Source organism: Sus scrofa, chromosome 1, assembly GCF_054392235.1.
Source record: "Sus scrofa isolate SSC_HxYL_T2T_F1_AM1 chromosome 1, Sscrofa_HxYL_maternal_Yorkshire_Landrace_v2.0, whole genome shotgun sequence".
Lineage (NCBI taxonomy): Eukaryota > Metazoa > Chordata > Mammalia > Artiodactyla > Suidae > Sus > Sus scrofa.
Genome location: NC_139383.1, coordinates 264,842,399 through 264,861,595, shown reverse-complemented (window position 1 = coordinate 264,861,595; position 19,197 = coordinate 264,842,399). Strand labels below are relative to the sequence as shown.

Sequence of the window (19,197 nt, the reverse complement as noted above, 5' to 3'; positions counted from 1 at the left end):
GCGGGGGGAACCTCATGTCAAACTCAAAAGCTTTTCACTGCAAAGGAAAGGAAAAGACATCAACAAAACAAAAAGACAACTGCTGAATGAGAGAAAATGTTTGCAAATGATACGGCCCGTATGGGGTTAATATCCCAGCTATATAAACAGCTCATACAACTCAACCTCAAAAAAACAAACAACCCAATTAAAAAATGGGCAGAAGACCTCATAGTTCCCTTATGGCTCATCAGGCTAAGGATCCAGTTCTTTCATTGCAGTGGCTCGGGTCACTGTTGTGGTGTGGGTTCCATCCCTGGCCCAGAAATTTCCACATGCTGAGAGTCTGGCCAAAAAATTTTTTAAAAAAATGAGCAGAAGACCTTAATACACATTTTCCCAAAGGGGACATACAGATAGATGGCCAAGGAGCACATGAACAGGTACTCAACATCACTAATCATAAGGGAAATGCAAATCAAAACCACACCTGTCAGAACTGCTATCACCAAAAAGAACACAAATAGCAGATGTTGGTGAAGATATGGAGCAAAGGGAATTCTTACACTCTTGTGGTGGGAACATGGATTAATGCAACTACTGTGGAAAACAGTATGGAGGCTTCCTTAAAAACTAAAACTAGAACTATCGTATGACCCAGCAATTCCTATTCCTAGGTATATATCCCCCCAAAAAACCAAAAATACTAATTCAAAAAAATACATGTACCCCAGAGTTCCTGTCGTGGCTCAGCAGAAACAAATGTGACTAGTATCCATGAGGACACAGGTTCAATCCCTGGCCTTGCTCAGTGGGTTAAGGATCTGGCATTACCTTGGGCTGTGATGTAGGTCACAGACACGGCTTGGATCTGTCGCTGCTGTGGCTGTGGTGCAGGCCGGCAGCCATAGCTCCAATTCGACCCCTAGCCTGGGAATCTCCATATGCCTTGAATATGGTGCTAAAAAAAAAGATATATGTGCCCCAATGTTCATAGCAGCATTATTTACAATTGCCAAGATATGTAAGCAACCTAAGTGTCCATCAACAGATAAAGATGTGGTACACACACACACACACACACATACACACACACAATGGAATACTACTCAGCCATAAAAAAGAATGAAATTTTGCCATTTGCAACAACATGGATGGACTTGGAGGGTATCATGATAAGTGGAATAAGCCAGACAAAGATAAATACCCTATGATAGCACTTATGTGTGGAATATAAAAAATAAACTAGTGACTATAACATAAAATATATAGAGACATAGAGAACACATCTACAGAGAATCAGTGGTTATCAGTAGGAAGAGGGAAGGGGAGACGGGCAATTTAGGCATAGGGGATTAAGAGGTATAAACTACTATGTATAAAATAAGGTCATATTTTACAACACAGAGAATATAGCCAATATTTTATAATAATTGTAAATGGAGTATAACCTTTAAAAGTTGTGAGTCACTATATTGTACAACTATAACATATAATATGGCACATCAACAATACTTCAATTAAAAAAATAAGCAAATATAAAGTTGTATGTCAACTATACTTCAATAAAAAAATTAATATCTGTAGGAGTTCCCATTGTGGTTCAACAGGTTAAGAACTCAACTAGTATCAAAAAAAAAAAAAGAACTCAACTAGTATCCATGAGGATTAGGTTCAATCCCCAGCCTCGCTCAGTGGGTTAAGGACCAGACATTGTTGCAGGGGTAGGTTGCAGATGCAGCTTGGATCTGGCATTGCTGTGGCTGTGATGTAGGCTGCCAGCTGCAGCTCCGATTCAACCCCTAGCCTAGGAACTTCCATATGCCACAAGTGCAGCCATAAAAGGAAAAAAAAAAAGAGAGAGAAGGGGGAATAATTTACCTGGTAATGGGACAAAATGACATCATCTGCCCACTGGGTTTTTTTTAATAAGATTTTATTTTTTTTATTTATTTATATTTATGGCCACACCCGTGACATGTGGGAAGGTCCCAAGCCAAGGAATGAATTCTAAGCCCAAGCTAAGGCAACACCAGATCCTTTTAATCCACTGTGCTGGGCTGGGGATTGCACTCATGGCTCTGCAGTGACCAGAGGCACTGCAGGTGTTTTCTTATCCCAGTTCACCACAGCAGGAACTCCCATGTGCCCCCTGGTTTGACAGACTGAGGACACATCGCTTATGAGATATTCCTGCTTGAAATGCATAACCTGAGTCTAATCATGAGGTAACTTTAGATAAGCTCAAAACTGAGGGATATTCTAGAGTCATGGACTCTTTAAAATGTTTGGGGGAGGAGTTCCCATTGTGGCTCAGTGGTTAACGAATCCGACTAGGAACTATGAGGTTGCAGGTTCAATCCCTGGCCTCACTCAGTCGGTTAAGGATCCGGCCTTGCCGTGAGCTGTGGTGTAGGTCGCAGACGCGGCTTGGATCCTGCGTTGCTGTGGCTGTGGCGTTGGCCGGTGGCTACAGCTCTGATTGGACCCCTAGCCTGGGAACCTCCATATGCTGCGGATGCAGCCCTAGAAAAGGCAAAAAGACCAAAAAAAGAAAAAAAAAAAGAAAAAGAAAAAATGTTTTGGGAAAAAAATGCTAAGTAATAATTACAGGTTAAAAGAGACCAGATGGGACGGGGCAGGGGGGAGGAATCCAAACACTGTTAAGAACTTTTGTAGTACAACTGGCTATATTTGAATAAGGACTGTACATTAGATAACAGTAGTCCATCAACATTGGATCTCCTGAGTGTAATAATTATACTGAGACTATGTAAGAGAAGGTCTATTCTTAGGAGATACATGTTGAAATATCTAAGGATAAAAGATCTTGCTTTCTGCAACCTTCAAATAGGTCAGAAAAAAATAAAATTTTTATATATACACCAAACACACACACACACAGAAAGAGACAGATGAGAGGCAGAGCAAATGTGGCCAAATTTTATCAATTATTTCTAAGTTCCTCATACTTTTCCATATGTTTGAAATATTTCAAAACAAAAAACAAAGATAAAAATTTTTTTTTTCAAAAATCAGATCATTTTGAAGTTCCCGTCGTGGCTCAGTGGTTAATGAATCTGACTAGTATCTATGAGGACATCGGTTCAATCCCTGGCCTCGCTCAGTGGGTTAAGGATCCAGCGTTGCTGTGAGCTGTGGTGTAGGTTACAGATGCGGCTTGGATCCTGTGCTGTTGTGGCTGTGGTGTAGGCTGGCAGCTGTAGCTCCAATTCGACCCCTAGCCTGGGAACCTCCATATGCCACGGGTGTGGCCTTAAAAAGACAAAAGACAAAAATAAAATAAAATCAGATCATTTTGACACGGAGGACTGACTGTATTAGAAGAAGGTGATGAAGACCAAGGAGGAAAAGAGGACTAGCAGAGTGTAAGCTAAATTTGGGTATATCCATATTGTGGAATACTTCACAGCCTCTCCAAAAAGTGAGGTAAGTCTAAATATGCTGACATGAAAAAATTCCAAGATAGATAGCCTGATACGTTATAAAGCAAATATGAAAAGACCCCATCTGTTTAAAAAAAAAATTTCAGAGGGGAAAAAAATATCCCACATACTCTCCTGTGTAACATAGGAAAGCCTACCAAGACTCATATCTAACTGCTAAACTGATCACCACTTGGGAACAGAATGCGGAAGAGGTGATGGAGGCATTTGACATTTTAAGTGGTTTTCTACTGGTAAATTTTCTTTCTTTCTCTCATATGCATATATTGCTAGTGAACTTGAATATAAAAATAAATAGAAGAATGGACTGTGCTCCCCAAGTACAGTTCTGAAATCTTACGCAGACAGAGTAAGGGTTTAGTTTCTTTGGCTGGAAAATTACACCCTCTTGGCCACATCCTTAGGCTCTTGGGTCTTCGGACCATCCAGAACTCAGGCAGGGCCTTGTGAAATTCTTTTATTATTGCATAATTAAAATGAAGTTTGGAGTGCTAATGCAGACTTAGATTTCAAAGATTCTTTCATCAGAGAGAGGGGGTGAGGTAGAAAGAACAGTACTGAGTCAGGTGTCAGGTGTGGGTCTGAGCCCAGCCCTGCGGCTTAGGCAAATCCCTTCCCCTCTTTGAGCTTCACTATTCTCATCTATAGATGGGATCATAAAATCCTTGGCAGGGTGACTGTACATTTTAAAATAGGATAATGGTATTTTTTTTTAATGGTCACACTGGTGGCATATGGAATTACTCATGGGCAGGGATTGAATCTGAGCCAAAGCTTTGACCTCTGCTGCAGCTGCAGCAGTACCAGATCCCTTACCTAACTGTGCTGGGCCAGGGATCCAACCTGTGCCTCTGCAGCAACCTGAGCCACAAGAGTTGGATTCTTAACCCACTGCACCACAGCGGGAACTCATAACAGGATAATGATTAAGAAAGCCTGTGGCAAGCTTCTGATGATTTATTTCATTGCTCTTCCACATGGATCTAAAGCAGCTCTTCATCCTAGGAGCAGGAAGGTCCCTGCCCATCGAGCCAGGCTTCAGCGACACCACTCAGCTGCCCTCCCTGAGCTTCCTCACAGGGGGACAGCAATGGACCAAGTAGAAGCCTAAGGCCATGGTTTCTGTGACTGCCCAAGCCAATACCAGGGGCCATACTCACCTCTCAAAAATCTCCTGCTCCTTCTGCTGTGAGAAAAGAAAACAGAGTCAGGCTTGGTGCCAGGAACCCAGCAGGTAATTAAGACCTAGATATGATTCACTTGCATGGAGGGCTGCATATGGACAGAGACCCTAGAATAAAACCTTTTTTTTTTTTCCTTCCTCAAGACTCCATGCAAAACTTTATGGGTCCTTCTTTCACATACCTTCCCATCACACACTCTGAATGAATCCCTCTGTCCCCTGTCCCATGGATGTCCTGGGTTTCCCTCAACTACACTTCAGGACAATCATATATTTATCCAACCTCTCATCCCCCACCAAGACTGTCAGCTGCTCAATGGCTGGGACTCTTTCTGAATCTTCTGCTGTGACTGTCCTGATGTTTGGGACAGAAGGTGCTCGGTACATGGAAGCTGTGTGACAAAACGAACGTACAATCTGGGACAGTCACGGAAACTGCCCCACTTGAGCTGCAGCGGGACAGCTCAGGTGCTTCCTGTTCTCATTTCTCTGCTTGGCACTTCTACCCAGATGTCACCCTGTCACCTTAAAACTGTAGGCATATCTATATAAAATACTTTGAAAGGACATGCACCAGCACTTTAGTCATGGTCATTTCGGGGCAGCAGGAGTGAGGATGAGCTCTGTACTTGCACTGGACCCCTTGTCGATGCAGTGTCCTCTCTGAGAGCTCCTGGACTCTCTCCACCTCCCCTCTTCCTTTAACCTCCCTGTGACTCTTGTCTTTCGGGCATCAACTCCTATTTTTTATTTTTTTATTTTTTGTCTTTTTGTCTTTTCTAGGGCCGCTTCCCGCGGGATATGGAGGCTCCCAGGCTACGGGCCTAATCGGAGCTGTAGCCACCAGCCTACACCAGAGCCACAGCAACACAGGATCTGAGCCGAGTCTGCGACCTACACCACAGCTCACGGCAACGCCGGATCCTTAACCGACTGAGTGAGGCCAGGGATCGAACCCGCAACATCATGGTTCCTAGTCAGATTCGTTAACCACTGAGCCAGGATGGGAACTCCTCAGGCATCAACTTCTAAGTCACTTCATTCAGGAAGCCTTCCCTGACTACCGCCTCCCTCAAGCCTGGATTGCGGGGGGTCCCAGTTCTCAGTAATGCCCTTTACTACAGCATAGTATTCCTCCATATTCTAATTATCAGTTTATATAGTCGTCTCTTCTATGATGCTGTGAGTTGCTGGCAGCTGTATACCTCCACCCCATAGCACAGTGCTTAGCATTCAATAGGCACTCAGTAAATATTTGCTCACTATTGAAAAAGCAGTTACCAGGTGCAAAAAAAAAAAAAAAAAATCCGTAGAGTTTTATTGCCCTGTCTCATCTCTGTTCCAAATTATCATTTCCCACCTATCTCCTACCAATCAACATTTTTTTTTTTTTGTCTTTTTAGGGCTGCATCCGTGGCATATGGAGGTTCCCAGGCTAGGGGTCTAATCAGAGCTGTAGCCACCAGCCTACGCCAGAGCCACAGCATCTCAGGATCCGAGCTGCGTCTGCGACCTACACCACAGCTCACGGCAACGCCAGATCCTTAACCCACCGAGCGAGGCCAGGGATTGAACCTACAACCTCATGGTTCCTAGTTGGAGTCATTAACCACTGAGCCACGACAGGAACTCCCCAATCAACATTCTTGATGTGTCCAGACTTTGGGGGAGTCTAGTGTCTTCACCCCTGCCTGACTTACAATTAGCTGGAGGTCATCCAGATGGGTGAGCATGTCCACCAGGCTGGTCCGGATGGTGTCGAGCTTCTGCAGCGCCTCGGCCCAGTGTACTCGCTGCGTCAGGATGCTCTGGTGGGCCCGCTCCTCTTCGCCATGCACCTGTTCCAGCAACCTCTGCTCCTCGCTCTCACACAGACTCCTCACCAGACCCAGCCGCTGGATGACCAGTTCCCGTGCTGCACTGGCCCTGCTCTGACAAGGGATAAAACGAGGTCCTGGCAGAGCCCCAGTCAAGATCAGGAGGGTTTGGGCTCAGCCAGAGGAACACGGAGATTGATTAGCAATGTCTGCCATGGGGACAATAAGGGCAGGAAGACTGCTTATACCATCGGAGCCCTAAGATTTCCCAATTGTGGTTTAGGGTAAAGTACTCTGAGATCGAGGAGATCCGATTGTGGCTCAACAGAAACAAATCTGACTAGCATCCATGAGGATGCAGGTTTGATCCCTGGCCTCACTCAGTGGGTTAAGGAGCTGACATTGCCATAAACGGTGGTATGGCTTGCAGAAGTGGCTTGGATGTAGCATTGCTGTGGCTGTGCTGTGGGCCAGCAGCTACAGCTCCAGTTTGACTCCTAGCCTGGGACACTCCATATGCAGCTGGTATAGCCCTAAAAAGGCAAAAAACTAAACCAAACAAAAAACTCTGAGATTCAGACATCCAGGCTCATGGATGCATCTCATGGAGCTAAGATGACAGGACGGAAGAGCTGAGCTGGGCAGGGCTTAGAGATCAGCTGGAATCACCTGCTTATTTCACAGTTGGGAATCCCAAGGTCAAGAGACCAAGGCCAGAGAATCACAGAACTGCAGAGCAGAGAGGACTAAAAAGTCATCCCCATCAACAGGATGCACACCAACAATAGTAGTCTGATTGCTATTTTATCTTATTTTATTTTTATTTTATTTTAGTCTTCTTAGGGCCCCACCCATGGTATATGGAGGTTGCCAGGCTAGGGGTTGAATAGGAGCTGCAGCTGCCAGCCTACACCACAGCCACAGCAACGCAGGATCTGAGCCGCGTCTGCGCCCTACACCGCAGCTCACAGCAACACTGGATCCTTAACCCGCTGATCGAGGCCAGGGATTAAACCTGCATCCTCATGGATACTAGTCAGATTCGTTTCTGCTGAGCCACAATGGGAACTCCTGTTTGCTATTTTGAATGTCTGAAGATCAAAAGCTCATTACTTCCCAAATCTGTCCATCCCCGCTGCTGTCATGGTAGAATCCTTATCTGAAATGCAGAAGGGCTGAAATCAGTTCTGAGTCAGTGAAGTTAGCATGTGTCCCCTAGCAACCAGCACAGTGCCTGGCACAGAGTAGGTGCTCAGATATTTACTGACTGACTGAATGGGAACGTTTTTTCCAACGTAGTCAAAAATCTCTTGGTAGTGCTCACATGCCAAGTCAGTGGCAGGGCAGTGGCAGTTCTCTTGACTCTCAGTCCATCTCTATTCCCCTACACCCATGCGTTTGGGAGTACCCAGTCCTCCCAAATGCATCACTAAATGAAGCACCTGCATTCTTGCCAGAAAGTAAGAGGAGATCTGTTTCCTTCAGGCCAGAACATCAGTGAGAGCCAGCAGCATTCCTCATTCCCTGCCCCTGAAGACTCGCTGCGCACAGTGCAAGGGACAATTGTGCCTGTTTTTCAGAAGAAACTGAAACCCAAAGTTTGCCCAGTGGGGAAGAGAGAATGGCTGAGTGAGTGCCCGAGGGAACCCAGGGGTTCAGGCTCCAAATCCAGTGTTCTTTTGAGGCAACATAAGACAGTGATTAGGAAATTAGGGTGTAGAGACAGTGCCTTGGTTTAAGCCTTAGCTGTCCACTTACTATGTGTAGAACAACCAGCATGTTACTTAGCTTCCCTGTGCCTCAGTTTTCTAATCTGTAAAATGGAGATACTAATGGTACCAATCTCATAAGCCTATTGCAAATATTAAAGGAGTTAATACATATAAGTAAATAGAATGAAGCCTGGCATGTAAGTGTTTGATAATATTAGCTACTGCTCTTCTCTCTATCCCACCTCCATAGCTTTCCCATGGGTTGGGTCTCTGCAGCCACATTTATACTGTGTGATCAGGATCAAGGACAGACCCAAGATGCATCAAATACTCCCTGAATAGAAGGTTGTGGTCAATGGCAACATGTTTCTTGAGTTATTCCCAGAAAAGAATAGCAGAGAAAAAAGAAAACTTTGCTTTCCGAAAATATGCCTGAATAAGCCAAAATCCCTCCTAGAACAAAACACAGAAATACAGAGTTCCCCGGGGGCCTATCTGCACTGTCACTGCTGTGGCTCTGGTTTGATCCCTGGCCTGGGAACCTCTACATGCCATGGGCATGGCCAAAAAAAAAAAAAAAAAAGTTAGAAAAACAGCCCAAAGCATTTTTTTTCCTTTTAATGGCCGCATCCATAGCATATGGAAGTTCCTGGGCCAGGAATTGAATCTGCGCCACAACTACAACCTATGCCAGATCTTTTAACCCACTGCCCAAGCTGGGGATCAAACCTACCCTTCTGCAGCAACCTGAGCTACTGCAGATATTCTTAACCCACTGCGCCACAGCAAGAACTCCCAAAGCATCTTTTTAAAAGTAAATCTGCTCTAGCAGCTAAGGGAAGGAAATCCCCTGGAGTCCAGAAGTTGAAAAGAAACTGAAAACCAGTGTAATCAAAAACTCAACTAGTTGCCCTAAATGGGACTTGTGATTTACCTTAGAATCTTGTACTCATCTAAACTATCATAAAAAATGAGAGCATAGGAGTTCCCGTCGTGGCGCAGTGGTTAACGAATCCAACTAGGAACCATGAGGTTGCGGGTTCGGTCCCTGCCCTTGCTCAGTGGGTTAACAATCCGGCGTTGCCGTGAGCTGTGGTGTAGGTTGCAGACGCGGCTCGGATCCCGCGTTGCTGTGGCTCTGGCGTAGGCCAGTGGCTACAGCTCCGATTCAACCCCTAGCCTGGGAACCTCCATATGCCGCGGGAAAGCCCAAGAAATAGCAACAACAACAACAACAAAAAGACAAAAGATAAAAAAAAAAAAAAAAAATGAGAGCATAATAAAGATGTCTCTGATCAAAAATCAAAAACTTCTTATGAATGGGGGAATTATTAAGAGGTGTACTTTAAAATATTTGACATCTTTGTTTTTTTTTTTTTTTTTGGTTCTTAGGACCATACCCATGGCATATGGAGGTTTCCAGGCTAGGGGGTGTATCTGAGCTCTAGCTGCTGGCCTATACCACAGCCACGGCCATACAGGATCCGAGCCGCATCTGCAATCTACAAGACACATCATGGCAATGCCAGATCCTTAATCTACTGAGAGAGGCGAGGGATCGAACCCTCAACCTCATGGTTCCTAGTCGGATTTGTTTCTGCTGCGCCACAACAGGAACGCCTATTTGTATTAAAATCGTAAGGAATCAAAAATAGGCCATAAATAGAAAGTGTAACTTTCAAGCTAGCACAGGGAAAAGGATGGACGAAGAGTTGATCAACTCAAAAGAAAGGAGGAAAAGAAGAAAAAAAGCATAGAAAAAGCTGACTATATAGAAAACATAAAATAAAATGATAGCCACAAATCCAAGTGTCAGGAGACATGTTTCTACAATATTTTCTTATTAGCCTCTTTGCTGAAAACTCTACCTTGTCCTGTTTTACTTTACCCCATCTTCCTGCTTGAAAAACAGTCGCAGTGATGGTGAATGTCTTAAGCTTAAGAACAAAGACCTAAAGGCCTAAGTTATTCATAGGGTCAGCTGAATGGAGACTTAATGCATTGGTCTAGGCACACCAGACCTGTGCAGATTGGCATGCCCTTTGCACAGCATGATTCATCCTCTTAAGAATAAAAGAGGAGCCCCATGGCCCCAAGGGGTTTGTGAGGGGTCGTTAGCTGGATAAGCACTAGCAAGGAGCACCGAGGTACAAACCTAGGCACGCTGGGTTGCTGCAGATAGGCATGCCTCTGCAGAAGCAATGGTGATTCTCTAGATGCTGTGCATAGATAGCTGACGCCAAGCTTCCTCAAATGCTAATGACTGTTAAATGCCTAAAGGTCAGAGTAAAAGCTTAATCAGCAACTGGCTATGTGACTTTTAAAATAACTTAAAAAAAAAACAACCTATATCCTGCACCTACAACCCCCTTCTCACTTGACGTAATCCTAAAAAACACAATAAAAGCAGTGTGGTTTCTTGAGGTGGTGCTCTTGGGCCCTGAGACCTTGAGTCCCCTGGTTCCCACCTTTACTTAAGATAAATGTCTCTGTGTCTTGTTTTATGTTAACTTTTTTCCTTAAGTTCCACAGCACCCGTTCTTCAGCCCCATCTCAGCAGGATGGGTCTCAGCACCCAAGTAAATCAGAAATCACAATAGTGATAAACTGATGACACTCCCTAGTTAGAAGGCAAGGATTATCAGATTGGACTTTTTAAAAAAGGAAACAGAATCCAGTTTTAAGACACATCTAAAACATTAAGAACATAAGAAGCTGAAAGTAAAAGAAAAGAAAGTGTTATATCCAGAAAACATTTGTTGGTCTAGTAATGAATAAGGGACAAAATAGACTTTAAGGCAAAGATTCTTGGGCATGAAAGGTCATTAAAAAGTGATAAAAGGGGTGTTTTACCAGGAATATATAGCAAATCTAAATATATAGATTTAATAAATAGCACCAAAATATAAAAAGAATAATTGACAAAATTATTAGAAGAAATAGACAAGTCCACAGCATACTATGAAAATGTAAATGCCCTTTGCCAGTAATCAATAAATCTAGCAATACAAAATTAGTAAGTATAGAGAAGATCCAAACCAATAATAAGCTTAATTAATAGACATATACAGAATCCTAAACATTGTTTCAAGTGAATGTAAAACATTCACCTAAATCAGAGTTCCCATCATGGCTTAGCGGTTAACAAAACCCACTAGGATCCATGAGGACTCGGGTTTGATTCTTGGCCTTGCTCAGTGGGTTAAGAATCCAGCATTGCTGTGAGCTGTGGTATAGGTCACAGACGTGGCTCGGATTCTATGTTGCTGTGGCAGTGGTGTAGGCCAGCGGCTGTAGCTCCATTTTGCCTCCTAGCCTGGGATCTCCATATGCCGCAGGTAGAGCCTTAAAAAGACAAAAAGACAAAAAACCACTCACCTAAATTGACTGTACTTTGGGACATGAAGCAAGTCTCAACAAAGTTCAAAGGACTGCCATCATACACATCATGATGCTGTTAGAAATCAGTAAAAAATATGTAATGATGATGATAAGTATCCTAATTTAAAAAGTAAAATGTGAAAAGACATATTGGGAAATTTTAAAGCACAAATAATTAGTAATAAAAAATCAGGACTTCCCTGGTGGTTTAGTGGTTAAGGACTCGGTGTTGTCACTGCTGTGGCTCAGGTTGCTGCTATGGCACAGGTTCAATCCCTGGCCCAGGAACTTCCACATGCTCCAGGTATGGCCAAAGAGTAAGAAAATTTTATAACTGAATGAAACTGAAAATACTCTGAATGAAACTGAAAATCAAAACTGTGGAATATTGCTCTATCAATACCTAGAAGGAAAAAAAGTGAGCTTAAATGCTCACCTTGAAAAAAGACTAAAATCAACAGACTTCGTTCAACTCAGGAAGTTAACAAACAACAGGGTAACCCCCCAAAAAAAATTAGAAGGAAAAAATTATAAAGAGGAAATAATAATGGAAAATAGAAACAATCAGAAGAGAACTTCCATAAGCTCTACCCATCACCATCACCTACCCATCTATCTGTACCTCTGCCCATATGCCCATACATTGTCTTCCCTATTTCTTCCTTTCTTTCCTTTTTTTTTTTTTTTTTTTTGCTTTTAAGGACTGCATCCGCGGCATATGGAGGAGGTTCCCATGCTAGGGGTCTAATCAGAGCTACAAGTGCCAGTCTCCACCACAGCCACAGCAACGCAGGACCCGAGCCTCGTATGTGACCTACACCACAGCTCACAGCAATGCCACATCCTTAACCCACTGAGCAAGGCCAGGGATCAAACCCGCAACTTCATGGTTCCTAGTTGGATTCGGTTCAGCTGCTCCACGATGGGAACTCCATGTCTTCCCTATTTCTGTGGATAAACTGCCCGTACTCTTACCAATGTTCAACCTTCCAATTGTTGACTAGATCCCATCCCCTTTGCTATACCAGATTATTCCATTTCTCCGGCATCATTAATATCCCCCTCTCTACTGGACAATTGCTATCAGCAAACACAAATAGAGTAATTGCTCCCATCTCAAAGCAAACAGAAGTTTCCACTGTGGTGCAGTGTGTTAAGAATCCGACTGCAGCAGCAGCTCACCTCACAGCGGAGGTGTAGGTTCACTCGTCAGCCTGGCACAGTGGGTTAAAGGATCTGTCATTGTTGCAGCTCTACATCATAGCAGCAGCAGCTTGGATTCAATCCCTGGCCCAGGAAATTCCAAATACTGATGGTGCTGCCATTAAAATAAATAAATAAATAAATTTTAAAAAAAGGAGTTCCCATAGTGGCAGTTCCGACTAGGAACTGTGAGGTTGCGGGTTTGATCCCCGGCCTCACTCAGTGGGTTAAGGATCTGGTGTTGCCATGAGCTGTGTTGTAAGTCACAGACATGGCTCGGATCAGGCATGGCTGTGACTGTGGCTGTGGCTGTGGCTGGTGGCTACAGCTCTGATTAGAACCCTAGCCTGGGAACCTCTGTATGCCATGGGTGCAGCCCCAGAAAAGACGCTCGCGCACGCGCGCGCGCGCACACACACACACACACACACACACACACACACACACACACACACACACACGCAAAAAAAATAACCCTCTCAATCCCATACCCCCTCCACTGTCATCCCATTTCTCAGCTCCCTTCTACAGCAAAGCTCCTCAAGAGTGGACTGTGCTGTGCCAACTCTGCCCAATTGCTCTTCTCCTAGCCTCTCAGAAACTCATTCTAATCAGGCTTTCACCCCAACACTCTACAAAACTCCTCTTGTCCAGATCTCCAATGATGAGCATGTTACTAAAGAGTCCACACTCACTTCTCACCTTACTTGATCTCTCTGCAATATTTGACACCAAGGATCTCCTTTATCTCCTTGAAACCTACTGTGAGACATAATATTCTCTTTGTTTTACCCCTATCTCACTAATTGCTCTTCCTTGGTCTCCTTGGCCTGTTCCTCCTACCTTCTTTATTTTATTTATTTATTTATTTATTTTTTGTCTTTTTAGGTCCACACCCGTGGCATGTGGAAGTTCTCAGCCTAGGGGTCAAATCAGAGCTGCAGCTGCCAGCCTTCACCACAGCCACACGGGATCCAAGCCACATCTGCGACATATACCACAGCTCATGGCAATGCCGGTGAGGCTAGGGATCGAACCCACATCCTCATGGATACTAGTTGGGTTTGTTACCACCAAGCCACTAGGGGAACTCCCCTCCTAGCTTCTCAATAGTTAAAAGCTTCTCAGTCCTTGGACCCCTGTTTTTTCCTGTATGATCCTTCATTGGAAGAAAGTCATTTTCTATCAGTCTTTGCACCAAGTGTGTGCTGGGAATAATTCACTCTGGGAATTCCCGTCATTGCGCATGGAAAGGAATCCAACTAGGAATCATGAAGTTGGGGGTTCGATCCCTGGCCTCACTCGGTGGGTTAAGGATCTGGTGTTGCCGTGAGCTGTGGTGTAGGTCACAGACGAGGATCTGGTGTTGCTGGGGCTCTGGCATAGGCTGGTGGCAACAGCTCTGATTAGACCCCTAGCCTGGGAACCTCCATATGCCTCCACTGTGGCCCTAAAAGGACAAAAGACAAAATAAAATAAATCATCCACTCTACCCAGATGGTAAAACCCAGAGAGAAGAGAACTCATCTTTCCTGGGCATCCAGCTTTACTAATAGCACAATGAGTCTGAGAGGTTGGGAAGGGACCCTAGGCTGGTCCAAGCCCATAAGGCTGAGGTCTTATCCTAGGAGGGGACCAGGAGGAGAGGGAGAAGGGCAAAGAATAACCTACCACTGCTCTCTGGTTCTTCCCTGGCAAGACGTCAGCCACATACTTGGTGATGGTAGCACTCTGTAACTGCAGCCTCTCACACTGGTCCACGATCTTGTTCTGCAACACAAATGACTTCCATGGCATCTTGATCCATGTTAATGCATTGACTCCATTCCAGCAGTTTTTTTCCTTTTACCCCAGCTCAGCTACCCTCTCCCACAGCCCTATCGCAGACCTCATCATTACTGAGAACTATACCACCTCCAAAATCTTCATTTCAAGGATCCCACACCCTTCCCATCACTTCCCATTCTTCTAGATCACATACTCTAGAATCTCCATTCCAACAATTCTTTTTTTTTTTTTTTCTTTTTCTTTTGAGGGCCTCACAGCAGCATATGGAGGTTCCCAGGCTAGGGGTCTAATTGGAGCTCCAGCTGCCGGACTGCACCACAGCCACAATAACGCCAGATCCGAGCCGTGTCTTCGACCTACACCACAGCTCACGGAAACGCCGGATCCTTAACCTACTGAGCAAGGCCAGGAATCGAATGCACAACCTCATGGTTACTAGTCGGGTTCATTAACCACTAAGCCATGACAGAAACTCCCATCCCAACAATTCTTCAGCCTAGATGGACCAATACATTAGTCTTACCACTTTCCACCATTCATCATCCCCTTTTGTGGCCTCACTTCCCTCTTTATCCTGAAACACCATGCCCATCATTATAATCACTTTCTTACGTACACTCTCAACCCTCCTCCATACTCAGCTCCCTGACTCTCCACACCTGCTTCTGAACAGAAGAACACGGCTTCTCAAGCTGCTCTTCCCACTCATTAAACAGTACCATCAATCGCCAACCTCATTACCCAAACCCCAAAACCCAGGAGTTACCCTCCAGCTCCACATCTAATCCATCAGTGAATCCTATCAGCCCCATCTTCAAAGTCTCTCTCTGTGTGTCTCTCTCTCCCTCCCTCTCCCCTCTGGCTACTTCTAGTCACCTCTACTCCTGCTGTTCCACCCAGATCACAATTACTTCTCACAGGAACTGCTGTTAGAGCCTCTTAACTGAACTTCCAGCCATCACCACCCTTGTGAAGGAAATCAGATCAAGTCACATCGCAGCTCAAAACCCTGCAATGGTTTTCCAACACACCCAACGTGGAGTTCCCATCGTGGTGCAGTGGTTAATGAATCTGACTAGGTACCATGAGGTCTCGAGTTCGATCCCTGGCCTTGCTCAGTGGTTAAGGATCCGGCGTTGCCGTGAGCTGTGGTATAGGTTGCAGACGTGGCTCGGATCCCACGTTGCTGTGGCTCTGGCGTAGGCTGGCAGCTGGAGCTCCAATTAGACCCCTAGCCTGGGAACCTCAATATGCCTTGGCAGCAGCCCTAGAAAAGGCAAAAAGACAAAAGACCAAAAAAAAAAAAAAATACACCCAATGTGAAACCTGAGTCAACAAGGCCCTACCTATGGGACTCTGCATATCTTTCCAATAGTCAATCTTTCCAATGTCACTTCCTCCCACTCCCCACACTGGCTTTTTTCTGCTCCATAAACACACCAAACGTGTCTTGACCTCAGTGCCTTTGCACATGTTGTTTCTTCTGTCTCCAGCAGTCTTCTTCCAAATACATCCCACTCCCCGACTCCATGTCACCTCTTTGGAAGCCTTCCCTGACCACCTGCACACCCCATTCCCTACTTTATTTTTCTCCCTTGACTTATCACTCTCTGACGGCATATCATGGGTCTGTTTACTTTCACTTATTTTTTTTGATATCTGTCCCCCCACCACAGGAACGTAAGAACGATGACTTTGACTTGTTCTCTATGTCCTACTACCTAGAATAGAGTTCCTATGCATAGAAGGCCTTGAATAAATATTTGCTGAATGAATGCACACCCACTTCCTTGGTCACAGGAGCTTCAGCAATTCATTTAGAAATGAAGACACTGGGCCCCATCATGGCCCAGAGGATACGAATCCAACTAGGAGCCATGAGGTTGTGGGTTTGATCCCTGGCCTCGTTCAGTGGGTTAAGGATCTGGTGTTGTCATGGCTGTGGCACAGGCTGGCAGCTACAGCTCTGGTTTGACCCCTAGCCTGGGAACCTCCATATGCCGCAGGTGCAGTCCCCCCAAAAAAGCAAATAAAATAAAATAAATAAATAAATAAGAAATGAAGATGCTGAGGCCCACTGAGAAGTGATTAAAGCCAGACTGCTGCTCTGCTACTCCATTTCTCCAGGTAACAACTGGAGCCCTTCCAGGCAGCAGTGCACCAGCATCTCCCCCAAGAGCCTTGCCCCAATTCTATTTGCCAAAAGGCAACCCAGCTGTCTCTTCTGGGCAGCCTTTTTTTTTTAGGGCCGTGCCCGCAGCATATGGAGAGAGGTTCCCAAGCCAGGGGACTAATCAGAGCTGTAGTCGCCAGCAATGCAGGATCAGAGCTGAGTCTGTGACCTGTACCACAGCTCGCAGCAACATCAGATCCTTAACCAACTGAGCAAAGCCAGGGATCAAAACTAGGTCCTCATGGATACTAGTCAGATTCATTTCCACTGAGCCACGATGGAAACTCCAAGGGAACTTTTGTAAACCCCCCCCCCCAATTAGGAATCAATCTTATACTTCACCAGTCCAAACACAAAGTGAAAGAACTGAATCAACTAGAAGGAAGCTGAGCAAACTGAGTCTAGCTTCCGAAAAGCTACAGGGCAGGTATCCAGAAGGTAAGAGAGAGGTTGCTGAACTGGTGTGGTTTTTGCCCAATTCAGTAATCTTGCCCTGGGGCAAAATTTCTTTGCTGGCTAGAGGGGGTGGAGGAACCAGCAAAAACCAAACTCTGCTCAAAATTGGAGGGAGAGAGAGCAGGACATCTCCCTTCAGGCAAAGAAGATGAATATGTTAAGGGCCTCAGGAGGGTTAAGCAAAGATTCCTTGCTCCCAGGCAGAGTGCATTCTAAAACAAGCCCCTGGCCTGCCACCCTGGCCCAGTCTTCACCCCTCCTACCACTCAGATTCAGCCTTGATGGCAACTTCTTTTTTTTTTCCGTAAGGTTTCATTAAATTCTCACTCCCATTAGCATCACTTCCTGCCTCCAACCACTGAAGCAAAGAAGTGGTTTTCTCTGGCCTAGTCAATGACTCCTCTGCCCCGCCCCCTGAACAAAAGGAACCTTGGAGAAGTTACTGCCCTGTTGTGGGTCTCAGTTCCCTCATCTGTAAAATGCAGGTAGGACCACTGCTTCAAAGGCTTGGTCTAGATCCAACGGGATAAGGGAGCCATATATATATATATATCAGGTTTTTTAAGGGCCACACTGGTGGCATATGGAGGTTCCCAGGCTAGGGGTCAAATCGGAGCTGTTACGGCCACAGCAATACCAGATCCGAGCCACGTCTGAGACCTACACCACAGCTCACAGCAATGCTGGATCCTTAACCCACTGAGAGAGGCCAGGGATCCAGCCTGTGTCCTTATGGATACTAGTCAGATTCATTTCCTCTGAACCACAATGAGAACTCCAAGATGACAGATATTTAAGTGCTTTGGAACTGGCAAAGTTTCTATGCACTGTGCAAATCCATTATACCACATTAGCCAAACTTATCTTCATCATCACTCTTGTGGATAGAGGTGACAGATAGGATCAATCAGAAGCTGTCAGGCACTGTGGAATAATTCTGAATCCCTTAGCCCCAGCAACCTGTTAGGTGTGTTTATCACAGTCCAGCCTGAGTTCGCAACTCCAGGGGGAAGAGCCCTCAGGCTGTTGGGAGAATCAAGCCGCTTAATAGCTTAATCAAATTGCAAGGAAATCCCCAGGGACCACAGCTAGGGTGGAAGGAGGAAGGAAGCCTTGACTTGACTCTCCAATCTCAGCAGCTCAGAAGAAGGAAGGTGGCTCGCCTGGAGCCTAGCTGGAAGTGGAGGTGGGGAGAAAGACACCCTAGGAGAAGGGTTCGAGTAGAAACCTCGGATTTCCTCCCTGCTCCCTCCGTTTACCCAAGTGAAACAAACCAGCCTGAAGTGCAGTCCAGCCAATCCTGAAAGGGAAATCTCACCAGGAAACCTGAAGGGCGGACAAGGGGAGCGGCTTTGAGTTGAGGGGCTGCGGAACAAGGAGGAGCCAGGTTTCATCAGATTTCAGTTTCCAATGGGGCGGAAGTTGGGGCACTCCAGGTCCTGGGCAACTGGAGCAGCGAAGCCCTTTATTGCCCAATGCCAAGCCCATGGCTCAACAGCTCTAATAAACGCGCGCTATCACTGCCCCTAAACTACAAATGAGGACACCGAGGCCCAGAGATTTATGATACGCACAGGAGGGACCTGAGGGAGGAGGGATTCGAACTCTGGTCAGCTTGACTCCAGAAGCCACACCCATAACCGCCTAGTTCTACAGCCAGTGCCACTTCAGAGCCCGAATTCCCAGACCAGCCGGTGGGTCCCCGCCGGGTCCACGCCCAGCGCCTCTCCGCCGGCTCCCCCTTCTTCCGGAGCCCGCGGTCTCCTAGCGCCCACGCCCGCTCACCCGCAGCTCTTCCGCGCGCTCCTCCGCCCGGCGGATGCGGTGCCCCTGGCAGCGGCCGTCCAGTCCCGCGCAGGCGGCGCACACGGGTCGTCGCTCAGAGCAGCAGAACCAGCTCAGAGCCTGGCCGTGCTCGGGGCAGAGCGGCCCCGGCTGGGGGGACCCCGTCTCAGACCCTGGCTCGGGCCCCGTCTCGGGCCCCGGCCCCGAGCTCTCAGCGGACATGGCCGAGCTGGGCGCCCCGCGCGCTCCACCT

General features: G+C 46.0%; 1 protein-coding gene across 6 annotated transcripts in view; it reads right to left on the bottom strand.

Moving 5' to 3' along the window:
- BSPRY (B-box and SPRY domain containing) overlaps positions 1 to 19,197 on the bottom strand; it is a 27,204-nt gene extending 8,007 nt beyond the window's left edge. Inside the window, exons 1-4 of one of the 6 annotated variants that reach the window (XM_021067718.2) lie at positions 18,945 to 19,197; positions 14,414 to 14,512; positions 6,330 to 6,560; positions 4,607 to 4,632 (exon numbers count right to left, since the gene is read on the bottom strand). In XM_021067718.2, the coding sequence (XP_020923377.2) occupies positions 4,607 to 4,632; positions 6,330 to 6,560; positions 14,414 to 14,512; positions 18,945 to 19,166 (578 nt within the window). In that variant the 5' untranslated portion in view covers positions 19,167 to 19,197. Of the gene's footprint in view, positions 1 to 4,606; positions 4,633 to 6,329; positions 6,561 to 14,413; positions 14,513 to 18,733 lie in introns of all 6 variants that reach the window. The other 5 variants (XM_021067724.2, XM_084992591.1, XM_084992594.1 and 2 more) reach the window with 5 other exon arrangements.